Source organism: Nycticebus coucang, chromosome 22 (assembly GCF_027406575.1).
Source record: "Nycticebus coucang isolate mNycCou1 chromosome 22, mNycCou1.pri, whole genome shotgun sequence".
NCBI lineage: Eukaryota > Metazoa > Chordata > Mammalia > Primates > Lorisidae > Nycticebus > Nycticebus coucang.
This window is the reverse complement of record NC_069801.1, coordinates 29,296,470-29,309,515: the sequence shown is the minus strand read 5'-3', so window position 1 is coordinate 29,309,515 and position 13,046 is coordinate 29,296,470. Positions and strand designations below refer to the sequence as shown.

The 13,046-nt window shown below is 44.1% G+C and overlaps 1 protein-coding gene across 2 annotated transcripts in view; it reads left to right on the top strand.

Annotated features, from left to right (window-relative positions):
* Positions 1-8,935, top strand: part of CLSPN (claspin) — a 34,412-nt gene extending 25,477 nt beyond the window's left edge. Inside the window, exons 17-25 of one of the 2 annotated variants that reach the window (XM_053576804.1) lie at positions 579-654; positions 879-982; positions 3,780-3,944; positions 4,052-4,173; positions 4,417-4,544; positions 4,849-4,954; positions 6,163-6,245; positions 6,505-6,666; positions 8,008-8,935. In XM_053576804.1, coding sequence (XP_053432779.1) covers positions 579-654; positions 879-982; positions 3,780-3,944; positions 4,052-4,173; positions 4,417-4,544; positions 4,849-4,954; positions 6,163-6,245; positions 6,505-6,666; positions 8,008-8,118 — 1,057 coding nt within the window. In that variant the 3' untranslated portion in view covers positions 8,119-8,935. The remainder of the gene's footprint in view (positions 1-578; positions 655-878; positions 983-3,779; positions 3,945-4,051; positions 4,174-4,416; positions 4,545-4,848; positions 4,955-6,162; positions 6,246-6,504; positions 6,667-8,007) is intronic. The other variant, XM_053576805.1, reaches the window with a different exon arrangement.
* The last annotated feature ends 4,111 nt before the right edge of the window (positions 8,936-13,046 follow it).

Sequence of the window (13,046 nt, the reverse complement as noted above, 5' to 3'; positions counted from 1 at the left end):
CGTGTATAATATATATATATTTTTTTTTGAGACCGTCTCACTCTTTTGCTCTAGGCTTCAGTGCTGTGGTGTCATCATAGCTCACAGCAAACTCAAACTCTTTTTTTTTTTTTGTAGAGACAGAGTCTCACTTTACTGCCCTTGGTAGAGTGCCGTGGTGTCACACGGCTCACAGCAACCTCCAACTCCTGGGCTTAAGCGATTCTCTTGCCTCAGCCTCCCAAGTAGCTGGGACTACAGGCACCCGCCACAACGCCCGGCTATTTTTGTTGTTGTTGTTGTAGTTTGGCCGGGGCTGGGTTTGAACCCACCACCCTAGGTATATGGGGCCGGAGGCCTACTCACTGAGCCACAGGAGCTGCCCCACAAACTCTTGAGCTTAAGCAATTCTCTTGCCTCAGCCCCCCACGTAGCTGGGACTACAGCCCTGCTATTTTTTGGTTGTAGTTGTGGTTTGGCAGGCCCAGGCTGGATTCGAACCTGCCAGCTCCCGTGGATGTGGCTGGCGCCCTAGCCACTGAGCTACAGGCACTGAGCCAGCCACAACTTATTTCTTGATTCACTGATTTGCATTTTAGGGAAGAAGAAGGTGAAGAAGAGGAACTTGGAGACTTTCGGCTGGTTCCGAATGATAATGAGTTTGATAATGGTGAGGTGAGTATGAGGAGAACAAAGTACTCATGACTGAACTCTATGTACATGTATTGCTGCCTTTGGGTTGTTTGTTTTTTTTTCCTCTCCCTTCCCCTGAGTTTTTCTTTGAGAATTCTAAGTTTGACATCTTATCAGAAGCAAATTTCCAGAATGAGGTGTTTAGGAGAAGTTTATAAATCCTGTTTTATTTGCATAACTTTTTCTATGATGCTGTGATTTTGCAGGATGAACACAGTGACTCTGGTAATGAAGATCTGGAACTGGAAGGCCAGGAGGAGGAGGATGAAGAAGAACTCCTGAGGCAATCTGAGAAGTTGAGAAGGCAAATGTAAGTGTTACGTCCATTCTTTCACCTGCTGGAAAGTTCCCCTAACACATGAGTTGTAGTTTGCCACCTTTATATCCTAAATTTGCTGTTCCTATTTCTGCTTTTTGTGGTTAACAAAGAACAAAATCTTCCTTCCACATGATATCTCTTGAGTATTCAGAGATGGTCGTGTCTTCCTTAAGTGACTTCTATGCTAAACATACCTAGTTCCCTCCAGAACTAGTGACATTTCTAGAGATGTTTTTAGGTCTCCTCAGGTCCTAGACACTCTGTCCTCAGATAGGGCCTGACTAGGACCAGATACATACTACTTACAATGTAACCAAAGATTATGAGAGCTGAGTCACGTTCTAGATCCTGATAGGTAACTAAGATTCCGAGGGTCTTTTTTCCAGTAAATTGCTGTCATTCCAGGTTTTCATCATCTGAGTTTGGGCAAATGACCCACTTTATCTTTTATTTATTTTAGGCAGAGTCTCACTTTATCACCCTTGGTAGAGTGCTGTGGTGTCACAGCTCACAGCAACCTCCAACTCCTGGGCTTAGGCAATTCTCTTGCCTCAGCCTCCTGAGTAGCTGGGACTACAGGTGCCCGTCACAACTCCCGGCTATTTTTTTTGTTGCAGTTTGGCCGGGGCCGGATTCAAACCCACCACCCTGGGTATATGGGGCTGGCGCCCTCCTCACTGATCCACAGGTGTTGCCCCCCACTTTATGTTTTTAATGTCTTGTTTTTGTCATCATGAAAATAAAACATTTAGGCTCAGTGGCTAGGGCGCCAGCCACATATACCAAGGATTCTGTGTCAAAAGAAAAGAAGAAAACATTTATTTTAGAATATTTAAAAGAATACAGCACAGTATAAATAAAGGTTATCCATGTCTGCCATCCAGGGTGTATGTGAAAGTGTTGATGTGGTTATTTCCTCTTAACCTTTTCTATTCATATATTTTTTTTTTATTTTTTAGTTTATTTATTTATTTATTTTTTGAGACAGAGTCTCACTATGTTGCCCTTGGTAGAGTATCACGGCGTCACAGCTCACGGCAACCTCCAACTCTTAGGCTTAAGTGATTCTCTTGCCTGTCTCCCAAGTAGCTGGAACTATAGGTACCCACCACAATGCCTGGCTGTTTTTTTGCTGTAGTTGTCATTGTTGTTTTAGCTAGCCTGGGCTGTGTTCAAACCCACCAGCCTCAGTGTATGTGGCTGGCACCATAACCACTGTGCTACGGGCACCGAGCCCATATATTTTTATATAGTTGAGATTTGAACCATTTCTTTCATATGTATTATTTTGTATCTTGCTTTTTCACTATTTAGAATATCCATGAGTATTCTCCTGTAATGTTAAAAAGGTTTCATGAAGACAATTCCAATAGGTATTCAGTAATATATTGTATGTGAATGATTTGGAATTCACATATAGACATCATATTGATCCCTATTAGATTTATATTGTTGAATTTATCCCATTATTCCATTCTATTAAGATCTGTTTTCGGTTCTAATTTGTCACCTGTCACATTAACTCTCGTACAGCTTTAGGTTGTTCATAGATTTTTCTAAGGGAGTGGTTCTTAAACCTTATTTAGCTGCAGATCTCTTTGTTCAAATGAAATCTTATAAAGAATGACAGCTAAATGTTGAACTGTCCAAAAAGGATGAGTGGGAAACTATTGATTAGTAGCCCCTGAAGGAATTTTCTAGGAACCCCAGGATTTAGAGGAACTTAGCTTTAGAAAAAGAATACAACATAAGTCTTTGCTGATAAAATATTAGCCTTGAGAAAGCCACCAGACTTTTGCCATTTTGACCAGAGATGAAAGGACTTTGAGCCCAAGGTGACAGCAGATCTGTTTTTAGGAGGAGGTGAAATCAGGAAAAGGAATTAGTAGTGGTTTTGACTACTAGGAATCAAGTATGTCGAGGTTATTAAGAGTTTTCAGGCTTTAGTGTCACCCAACCTTGATTGAGTCCAGGCTCTTGTACCTTCTAGCTGTGTGATCTTGTGTAAGCTGTTTAATCTTTCTGAGCCTCAGTTCCCTCTACTATCAAATGAAGGGAATAATAGCCTCCACTTCTGAGATAATTTGGTAATGCCTGTAAAGAATTATTGGCACACAGTATGTATTAAATGATCAACTTTTGGATAAAGATGCTTCTCATCTTAAAACAGGACCACATCCCAGTAAATAAAGCCATCATAAGTTGAAAATCCCTTAAATTGAAAATGTACATACGAAAGCCAGACACTACACGTTTGTAATCCTAGCACTCTGGGAGCCTGAGGGGGGGTGGATTGCCCTGAGCTCACAGGTTGGAGACCAACATGAACAAGAGCAAGACTCCGTCTCTAAAAATAGCCAGGTGTTGTAGCGGGCACCTGTAGTCCCAGCTACTTGGGAGGCTGAGGCAAGAGAATCGCTTGAGCCCAAGAGTTTGGGGTTTCTGTGAGGTATGACGCCACGGCACTCTATCGAGTGTGACAAAGTGAAACTGTCTCAAAAAAAAAGAAAACGCACATTCAACTTACCCAGATATAACCCCATCATGAATTGAGGAGCATACTGAATGCATATTGCTTTCACACCCATTGTGAAGTTGAAGAACCATGAAGTCCAATCATTATAAGCAGGGGACTCCTCTCTATTACAAAAATCTTACTTTAAATTTTATCAAAATATATCATAAATGTAAGCATATTATTAGACGTGGCTCTATGTTCTGCTTTTCTCATTGCTTCCGTATTCTCTGTTCATTGTTGCATTTTCTAATCTTCAAAATTGCTTTCTAGGAGGTTGAAGAAATACTTGGAGGATGAGGCAGAGGTGTCAGGAAGTGATGTGGGGAGTGAAGATGAATACGATGGGGAAGAGCTTGATGAATATGAAGAGGACGTAATTGACGAAGTACTTCCTTCTGATGAGGAACTGCAGAGTCAAATCAAGAAAATACATATGTCAGTATCCCAACAGGCCCTTCTAAGTAACAGGGTACATCTTAAGGCAGGCCCTATAACCAGTGAGAATTGTCCTGGTTTTGAACACTTTATTTATCCTGTTGTAGGAAAACCATGTTGGATGATGATAAACGACAGCTACGTTTATACCAAGAAAGGTATCTTGCTGACGGGGATCTGCACAGTGATGGTCCTGGGCGAATGAGGAAATTCCGATGGAAAAACATAGGTATCTTGGTTGATGCCTTTAGAAGCAAATAGTGTACATGTTTGTTTAGTTTAAGATGGCAAATGTAATTCATACCTGTAGCAGGCTACATGGAGGACCTAGCTATACTCATTGTTTTCTTTTAGTGGATGGGGAAAGTTTATATCAATATAAATGTAATGAAAAGTGTTTATTCTCTGTCTGTCCAAGCACCCTTTCCCCTGAGGACTGCAGAATGCTGATAGCCTTAACTCTTTGCTTTAGATGATGCTTCCCAGATGGATTTGTTCCACAGAGACTCTGATGATGATCAGATCGAAGAACAGCTTGAGGAGACAGAAGCCAGGTGGAGGAAGGAGCGAATTGAACGGGAGCAGTGGCTTCGGGACCAGGTAGGAAATCTGCAAGAAAAGAGGAAGAGAGGACCCAGTCACTCGGCTCATCACGATAGTTTCAAAATCTTAGGCAATACATCACTCTCCCTTTTAATCCTTGAGTTTTCTTTTGTGCTTTGAGAAGATTGCCATGGTTTATATTTGTCCAAAATCATTATTGGGGTACTGTCTAAAGCAGGAAAGTTTGCGAAAAGGAAAAGGGCTGATATCCCAGGTACCCTAGTTTCACAACTCAGGCTATGCTGACTCTTTAGGAAGACTGTAGACTCTTCTGTTAATGCTGTATGATTTTTATTTTCAGGCACAGCAGGGGAAAATTACAACTGAAGAAGAAGAAGAAATTGGGGAAGACAGTCAGTTCATGATGATAGCCAAAAAAGTTACAGCCAAAGCACTGCAGAAGAATGGTGAGCTCTTTTTTCACATCAGGATCTAGCCCTGTGGATTGTCAGTGCTGGAGGCTTGAAGGTGACTCTAAACTTCCAGGACTATTGTAGCTTAGTCAGAAGCTTATGTCTAATATTGTCTTAAAGAGGCCACACAGAGATAGGGAGAGACAGTTTGCTTAGATGTTATACTACTGGGCAGTAGAGGTTGTACTTGTGAATGTAGATAGCTCATGTTTTTTTTGTTGTTGTTGTTTTGTTTTGTTTTGTTTTTTTGTAGAGACAGAGTTTCACTTTATTGCCCTTGGTAGAGTGCCGTAGCGTCCCACAGCTCACAGCAACCTCCAACTCCTGGGCTTAGGCGATTGTCCTGCCTCAGCCTCCCGAGCAGCTAGGACTACAGGCGCCCGCCACAATACCTAGCTATTTTTTTTTTTTTTTGTAGAGACAGAGTCTCACTTTACTGCCTTCAGTAGAGTGCCGTGGCGTCACACGGTCACAGCAAACTCCAGCTCTTGGGCTTATGTGATTCTCTTGCCTCAGCCTCCCAAGCAGCTGGGACTACAGGCGCCTGCCACAACGCTGGGCTATTTTTTTGTTGTTGCAGTTTGGCCAGGGCTGGGTTTGAACCCACCACCCTCGGCATATGGGGCCTGCGCCCTGCTCACTGAGCCATAGGTGCCCCCCAGCTCATGTTGTTTTATGTTCTAAGGCTCAGAGTAGTGAATTCTGGCTTCTCTGTTTAGTTACCCAGGATTATATACCTAAGTTTTAGAGCTGTGATTTAAACCTAGGAATATTTAAGTCCAGAAATGAAGATCTTAAACACTAGTCCATGCATTTACCATTTTTGTTTTTTCTTAAATTATTACTGTTAATGGTTAATCGGTAAGTTCAACTTAGTTGTCTTGTCTTCTCAGAGCCATTTACTATAGTTCCAATGTTGCCACTATAAAATAATCAGAGTTCCTAGCCGGGCGTTGTGGTGGGCGCCTGTAGTCCCAGCTGCTCGGGAGGCTGAGGCAAGAGAATTGCGGAAGCCCAAGAGTTAGAGGTTGCTGTGAGCCGTGTGACGCCACGGCACTCTACCCGAGGGCGGTACAGTGAGACTCTGTCTCTACAAAAAAAAAAAATAAATAATCAGAGTTCCTATGGCTTTAGCTTATTGGTTTAGTTACAAGGTTTCCTTAGCTTTGCCCAGAACAAGCCTTTCTGTCTTTTCTTTCCAGCCAGTCGCCCTGTGGTTATTCAGGAATCAAAGTCTTTACTCGGAAACCCTTTTGAGGCCATCAGACAAGGAGGTACTCATCAGGTTAGTTGGGGACCTAGATATTGTGATGTATGGTCTGTAGGTTATAAAGGGCCAGGTCAGATTAAGGGAATAGTTTCTGTCATTAGAGGAGGAGGGAGGTGGCTACAGGAAATGGAAATAAGGAGACTGCTATTTCCTTTCTGCTTGAGGAGGATAGTAATATGGCCCCTCAATACCTGGGGGGAAGTAGGGAGGGAAGGAATTTTCATTCTTTCCTTAGCACATGGGATTTGATAACAGATGACTCTTTTTTCCTCAGCTGAAAACAGGTTCATTGCTAAACCAGCCCAAAGCTGTGCTTCAGAAACTGGCTACCCTCTCTGACCTCAATCCTAGTGCTCCCCGAAATTCAAGAAATTTTGTCTTTCATACACTTTCTCCTGTCAAGGCTGAGGTGGCAAAGGAATCGTCTAAGCCTCAGGTTGGGAACTTAATTAATTTGGTGGCTCCCTGAACCAGAAGTTATTTATTTATTTAATTTTAAAGCAAAAATTCTTACTCCTAGTACTCCGGGAGGCAGAGGTGGGAGGATTGCTTCAGGTCAAGAGTTTAAGAGCAGCCTAGCAAAGCAAGATTGAGAAAAATTAGGCATTGTGGGGCATGCATATAGTCCCAGCTACTCGGGAAGCTGAGCAGGAGTTTGAGGCTGCTGTGAGCTAGGCTGAGGCCATGGCACTCTAGTCCAAGTGACAGAATGAAATTATGTCTAAAAAAAAAAAAAAAATCCTAGTAAGGAGTTGCTGGGTGGGGGAGGGGAGAAATACAAACAAAAATTCTGACTTAACAGTTTTGCAACAGAGTTGAAATCCTATACTCCCAATAAGATAAAAGGGAATTTCTTTTTTTTTTTTTTTTTTTTTTGTAGAGACAGAGTGTCACTGTACCACCCTCAGGTAGAGTGCCGTGGCGTCACACAGCTCACAGCAACCTCTAACACTTGGGCTTACGCGATTCTCTTGCCTCAGCCTCCCAAGCAGCTGGGACTACAGGCACCCGCCACAACGCCCGGCTATTGATAAAAGGGAATTTCTATACTTGGTAATTAGCTTTTAAACTTGCCTGGAAAGTTGATTTTTTTTTTTTTTTCTGTTATTAATCATCTGTGATTTAACAATGAGTTGCTTAAGGGTTAATTGGGCTGGTAGTGGCTCATGCCTATAATCCCAGCCCTATGGGAGTTTGAGACCAGCCTGCGCAATATAGTGAGACCCTGTCTGTACAAAATAATTTGAAAATTCCCAGGCACGGTGGTGCATGTATCCTAGCACTTGGGTGACTGAGGTAGGAAGATCACTTAAGCCAGCTGGGCGCCGTGGCTCACACCTGTAATCCTAGCACTTTGGGAGGCCGAGGCAAGTGGACTGCCTGAGCTCAGGAGTTTAAGACCAGCCTGAGCAAGAGTGAGACCCCATCTCTTTAAAAAAAGAAAAAAAAAAACGAGCACTGTTACAGGCGCCTGTCGTCCCAGCTACTTGGGAGGCTGAGTCAAGAGAATTACTTAAGCCCAAGAGTTTGAGGTTGCTGTGAGCTATGATGCCATGGCACTCTACCGAGGGCAACAAAGTTAAGACTCTAGCTCAAAAAAAAAAAAAAGATCACTTAAACCTGGGAGTTTAAGGTTGCTGTGAGCTGTGATTGGGCCGCTATACTCTAACCTGGGCGATAGAGGAGACTGTCTTTTTGAAAATAAAAATGTGCTAATTGAAGGTAGGTACTTATATGAAGGTCTTGAGCTGGCCCTGATTCCCTCTCTGCTCTCTAGGTAAGAAGAAGGGGTCCATCTTTAATGACATCTCCTTCACCTAAGCGCCTCAAAACAGATGAAAGCACTTCAGGATTGAAACAAAGCATCTTCCAGTACTTGGAAAGCTAACACCACCAAGGGGGCCAGCATCTAAGCTGAGACTGCTTTGAGAAGTTTCTGGCACTGAAAGTTGGAATTGATGTGCACACTGATCTCTCTCCTTTCATAGTCAATGCATTAAGATTGTGCACAGAGATTCCAGTTCTTTCTGTCACAGTGCTTTGGACGTCTCTTTCTTTGCTAGTATTATTTCCTGGGTTGGCCACTAATTGTAATTCTGCAGTGTTTACAACATCAGCTCACGGAATACTCGGGTGAAGTCTCCCTTCCTCCATTAAACATTTGACATTTTATGTGAGCGTCTTCCTGGATTGATACCTCCTTATGATAGAGTTGGCCAGAGGAAGAGGATGGAAAAGTGTGACGTTATAGAAGATTACAGAGAACAGTGAAAGTCAGGACAATAATGACTTCTTCACATCCATAAGATCTGTACCATAGTGACCAGGACTCAGTGAAGGGGAGACTTCTTAAATGGAGGACCTAGGAACCAACAAATGGACTGCTAACATTAGTCTTGCCTTTTCTATTTTCCTGTATACTTTCTCCTGAGGCAGCCTCAAATTCCTAATTAAATTTTGCTGCTTAATAAGGAGTTAAACTTGTACCCAAGTTAGAAAGACCTTAACCCTGATTTTGTGGAGCATGGAAATGAAGAGAAAGGGTTACACTCAGTGTCCACTTAGTCTGTTGAGCCAGAGAGGCCTTTCCTGGGACTAACCTCTCAATCTGAAGCACTGTTGGTAAAGAACCTCCCTTCTCAGTCTGGCAAGAAGAAATATAACCATTATTTATTGCATTCTCCTGGCTTAGGTACATTGCCTCGACTAAAAGGACAGTTTAGTACTTTATTATTAATTTTGAAAGAAAACCACTGCAGATTTATTGTTGAAGAGAATAGCTGTTATTCCCCATTTTTCCTGAACTACACAAAACAAAGTTGTCAGAATTTTGGACGAGTTTTTTTGGTCCCTACCCATCCTGTCCCTAATCTGAGCATCAAGGCTGCTTTGGGAAAACATTGCATGTGTATCTTGTGGAGCTGGACTTGGGAAGCTGGATGAGATTGTGCTTATTACTGGAAATGGGGAACACCAATTTAATTGGTGAAATCAGGTAGTAGGTTTTCTATCGTTTTTTTCTAGTACTCAAGATGCTAACTCTGACAGAACTCATGTTTGTATATTTGTAATCTTATAATGGGGAAAATGTGTATAAAGGTGTTTTTTTTTGTGGATTTTGGCCGGGGCTGGGTTTGAACCCGCCACCTCCGGCATATGGGACCAGCGCCCCACTCCTTGAGCCACAGGCACTGCCCATAAAGGTGTTTTAATATGTATGTAGTTTTCCAATAAATCTTGATGCCTTGACAGGAGTATTTGTGTCCAGCTTAAATACTCATTCTTGGCTCGGCGCCTGTGGCTCAAGCGGCTAAGGCGCCAGCCACATACACCTGAGCTGGCAGGTTAGAATCTAGCCCAGGCCTACCAAACAACAATGATGGCTGCAACCCGAAAATAGCCTGGTGCTGTGGCAGGCGCCTATAGTCCCAGCTACTTGGGAGGCAGAAATAGGAGACGCGCTTGAGTTGGAGGTTGCTGTGAGCTGTGATGCCACAGCACTCTACCCAGGGTGACAGCTTGAGGCTCTGTCTCAAAAAAAAAATAAAAAAAAAATACTCATTCTTAGGTCAGTGCCTATTTAAGTTAAAGAGTTTCATTTTCAGGGTATCTCCCTCACAGGAAAACCCTCTGGGTCTAGAGGGAGGCTGCTGCAATTATCCCCTCACTGGCATCTCAGTCCCATCTGACTCCCAAAAGTTGAGTTACTGATCAAAATAACTTACTGGCTGGGAGCAGTGGCTCATGCCTGTAATCCCAGCACTGGGAGGCCGAAGTGGGTAGATTGCTTGAACTCAGGAGTTTGAGACCAGCCTGAGCGAGAGCAAGACCTTATCTCTACTAAAAATAGAAAAAACTAGCTGGGCATTGTGCAGGTGACTGTCGTCCCAGCTACTTGGGAAGGTGAGGCAGGAGGATCACTTGAGTTGAAGAGTTTGAGGTTGCTGTGAGCTATGAGGATACCACAGCACTCCACCCAGGGCAACAGAGTGAGACCCTGTCTCAAAAAAACAAAACAAAACTTACCAAATGCTTTGGGTTCAAGGCAGGTGAGGAGGAAGGTTTACATAAATGGCGCCTATTGTTACAGCTCCTTGACTGGCACAGCTATCTGCCTTTGCATAGATTTCATCATAGCTGTGGATCCAAGGTGAGGGTTATTGTCTCTTTGTGCTTGCTTTCTTTTTTTTTTTTTTTTTTTGTAGAGACAGTCTCACTTTATGGCCCTCGGTAGAGTGCCGTGGCCTCACACAGCTCACAGCAACCTCCAACTCCTGGGCTTAAGCGATTCTCTTGCCTCAGCCTCCCTAGTAGCTGGGACTACAGGCACCCGCCACAGCACCCAGCCCGGCTATTTTTTGGTTGCAGTCTGGCCAGGGCCAGGTTTGAACCCGCCACCCTCGGTATATGGGGCCGGCGCCTTACCGACTGAGCCACAGGCGCCGCCTCTTTGTGCTTTCTAAACAGTGCCCAAGGGTAGGCAGTTCTTGGTGGGCAAAAAGGACTGGAAAGGAGGGCTAAATATTTCTCCCTTTCTTGCTTCCCCCCCCATTTCCTTGCTTCCCCTCCCCCCGTGGCTTTTTTGGGGAGAAATGGAGAAGAGTATTAAAACTGACCACTGAGGGCAAGAAAATTAGCACCTGAGAAACGGGAAGAACTGGTTTCTGTGTGAGGCTCCAGGGAGGAAGCAGTCTTTAGAGAAAGAAAAGTTGAGTCTTATACTCTGGGTCACTTTTCCTTATGCCAGTACAGCTGCCATAAAGCAAGCTAAGCCTTGACCTTGGTCAAAGGATTGAACTGGAGAGTTTTGACCTGTGAGCATTTTGCCCAAAGCATAGAGCCATCAGATTCAGCTATGTTTTTTTGTTTGTTTGTTTGTTTGTTTTCGAGACAGTCTCACTATGTCGCCCTCGGTATAGAGTACTATGGCGTCACAGCTCACAGAAACCTCCAACTCTTGGGCTCAAGCCATTCTCTTGCCTCAGCCTCCAGAGTAGCTGGGACTACAGGTGCCCACCACAACACAGGGCTATTTTTTTTGTTGCAGTTGTTGCTTTAGTAGGGCCGGGCTGGGTTCAAACATGCCAGCTTTGGTGTATGAGGCCCGTGCACTACCCACTGAGCTCCAGGCCCTGCCTAGCTTCCTCACGCCTATGATCACGCACTCTCCAAGTACTGTTTTTTCTTTTTTTAATTTAAAGATTATTCTTTCCGAACAAGTATTGTTATTCATACTTTCAAATTGCATCTCAAGGCTTGGCGCCTATAGCTCAAGCAGCTAGGGCACCAGCCACATACACCAGAGCTGGCGGGCTTGAATCCAGCCTGGGCCCACCAAACAACAATGACAACTACAACCAAAAAATGGCTGGGCATTGTGGCAGGAGCCTGTAGTCCCAGCTACTTGGAAGGCTGAGGCAAGAGAATCACTTAAGCCCAGGCGTTGAAGGTTGCTGCGAGCTATGATGCCATGGCACTCTACCCAGGGTGACAGCTTGAGGCTCTGTCTCAAAAAAAAAAAAAAAAATTGCATCTCAAATCAGCTCACTTCTTGCAGCTCTGTAGTCAATTGCCCTAGTCCAGGATTCCAGTTTCTTTCCGGGGTGTTTACTAGCTTCTTGATCTCCCCACTTTCGTTTCTGCTTCTCTTCCATCCAATCTGCACAGCAGCCAGAGGCGACTTTTGTATAATTTGGAGGATATCCCGCTCCTACTCAAAACTCTATTTTTCGTTTTTCTATCAATTGCATCATATATTTTTATTTTTTATGTCACATTAACATGAAGGTACAAATGATTAGGTTACAGGCACCCAACACAACGCCCACCTAATTTTTCTTATTTTAGTAGAGACAGGGTCTCACTCTTGCTCAGGCTGGTCTCACCACGCCCACCCACCCCCTCTTTTTACACAAAGAGTTGATCATATGAAAGAATGAAAGGAGGGCGGCACCTGTGGCTCAGTGGGTAGGGCACGGGCCCCATACACCGAGGGTGGTGGGTTCAAACCCGGCCCTGGCCAAACTGCAACAAAAAAATAGCCGGACCTTGTGGCGGGCACCTGTAATCCCAGCAACTTGGGAGGCTGAGGCAAGAGAATTGCCTAAGCCCAAGAGCTGGAGGTTGCCGTGAGCTGTGACGCCACAGCACTCTACCCAGGGCGACAAAGTGAGATTCTGTCTCAAAAAAAAAAAAAAGTAAAGAAGGAAGTTATACAAAGTGAAACTATGTTCCAGAGTGAGAGGCCAGATTTTTACCTTTTGAGATCAAGATGCCAGAACTCTCTGTCCCCAGTGGTTGTATCGTCTTGGTCTGTACCATCCGCATCCTTTCCTCCTCCTCTGTCCCCTCTTCTCTCACCTTAAAGGTTTTTCATTTTCGGCGTATTGATTTAGTTCTTCCCTGTGGTGGGATGCGTGATGGGAAAGAGGGGTTTGAAGTGATACAGCCTGAGGGTGAAGGGAGGAAGCTGTGGGGCTGGACACCTGGATTCTTTCCTACATCTGAGAGAGAATCACAGCCTGTGGTATTCTTGATGGCTGGTGGGTGAGACGTGGGGGTGGAAAGGCAGCTCCCAGCTCCACAGTAGAGAATCACTGGGCCTAGTCGAAGGGGTAACAGTGCTGGGGCAAGGTTGCGATCGAGTCATGGTTTGGGTTTTTCAGCCCCCCTCTCTTTCTCAGAGACTGAGGGAAAGAAAAAAAGTGGACTGCCCACCCTCTCTCTTTGTTTGTCTTGTCTAATTTAACTTATGTTATTTATCAAAAAGACAGGTTATTTGGAAAACCAGATGTACCCAGGCAAAAATCATCTGGG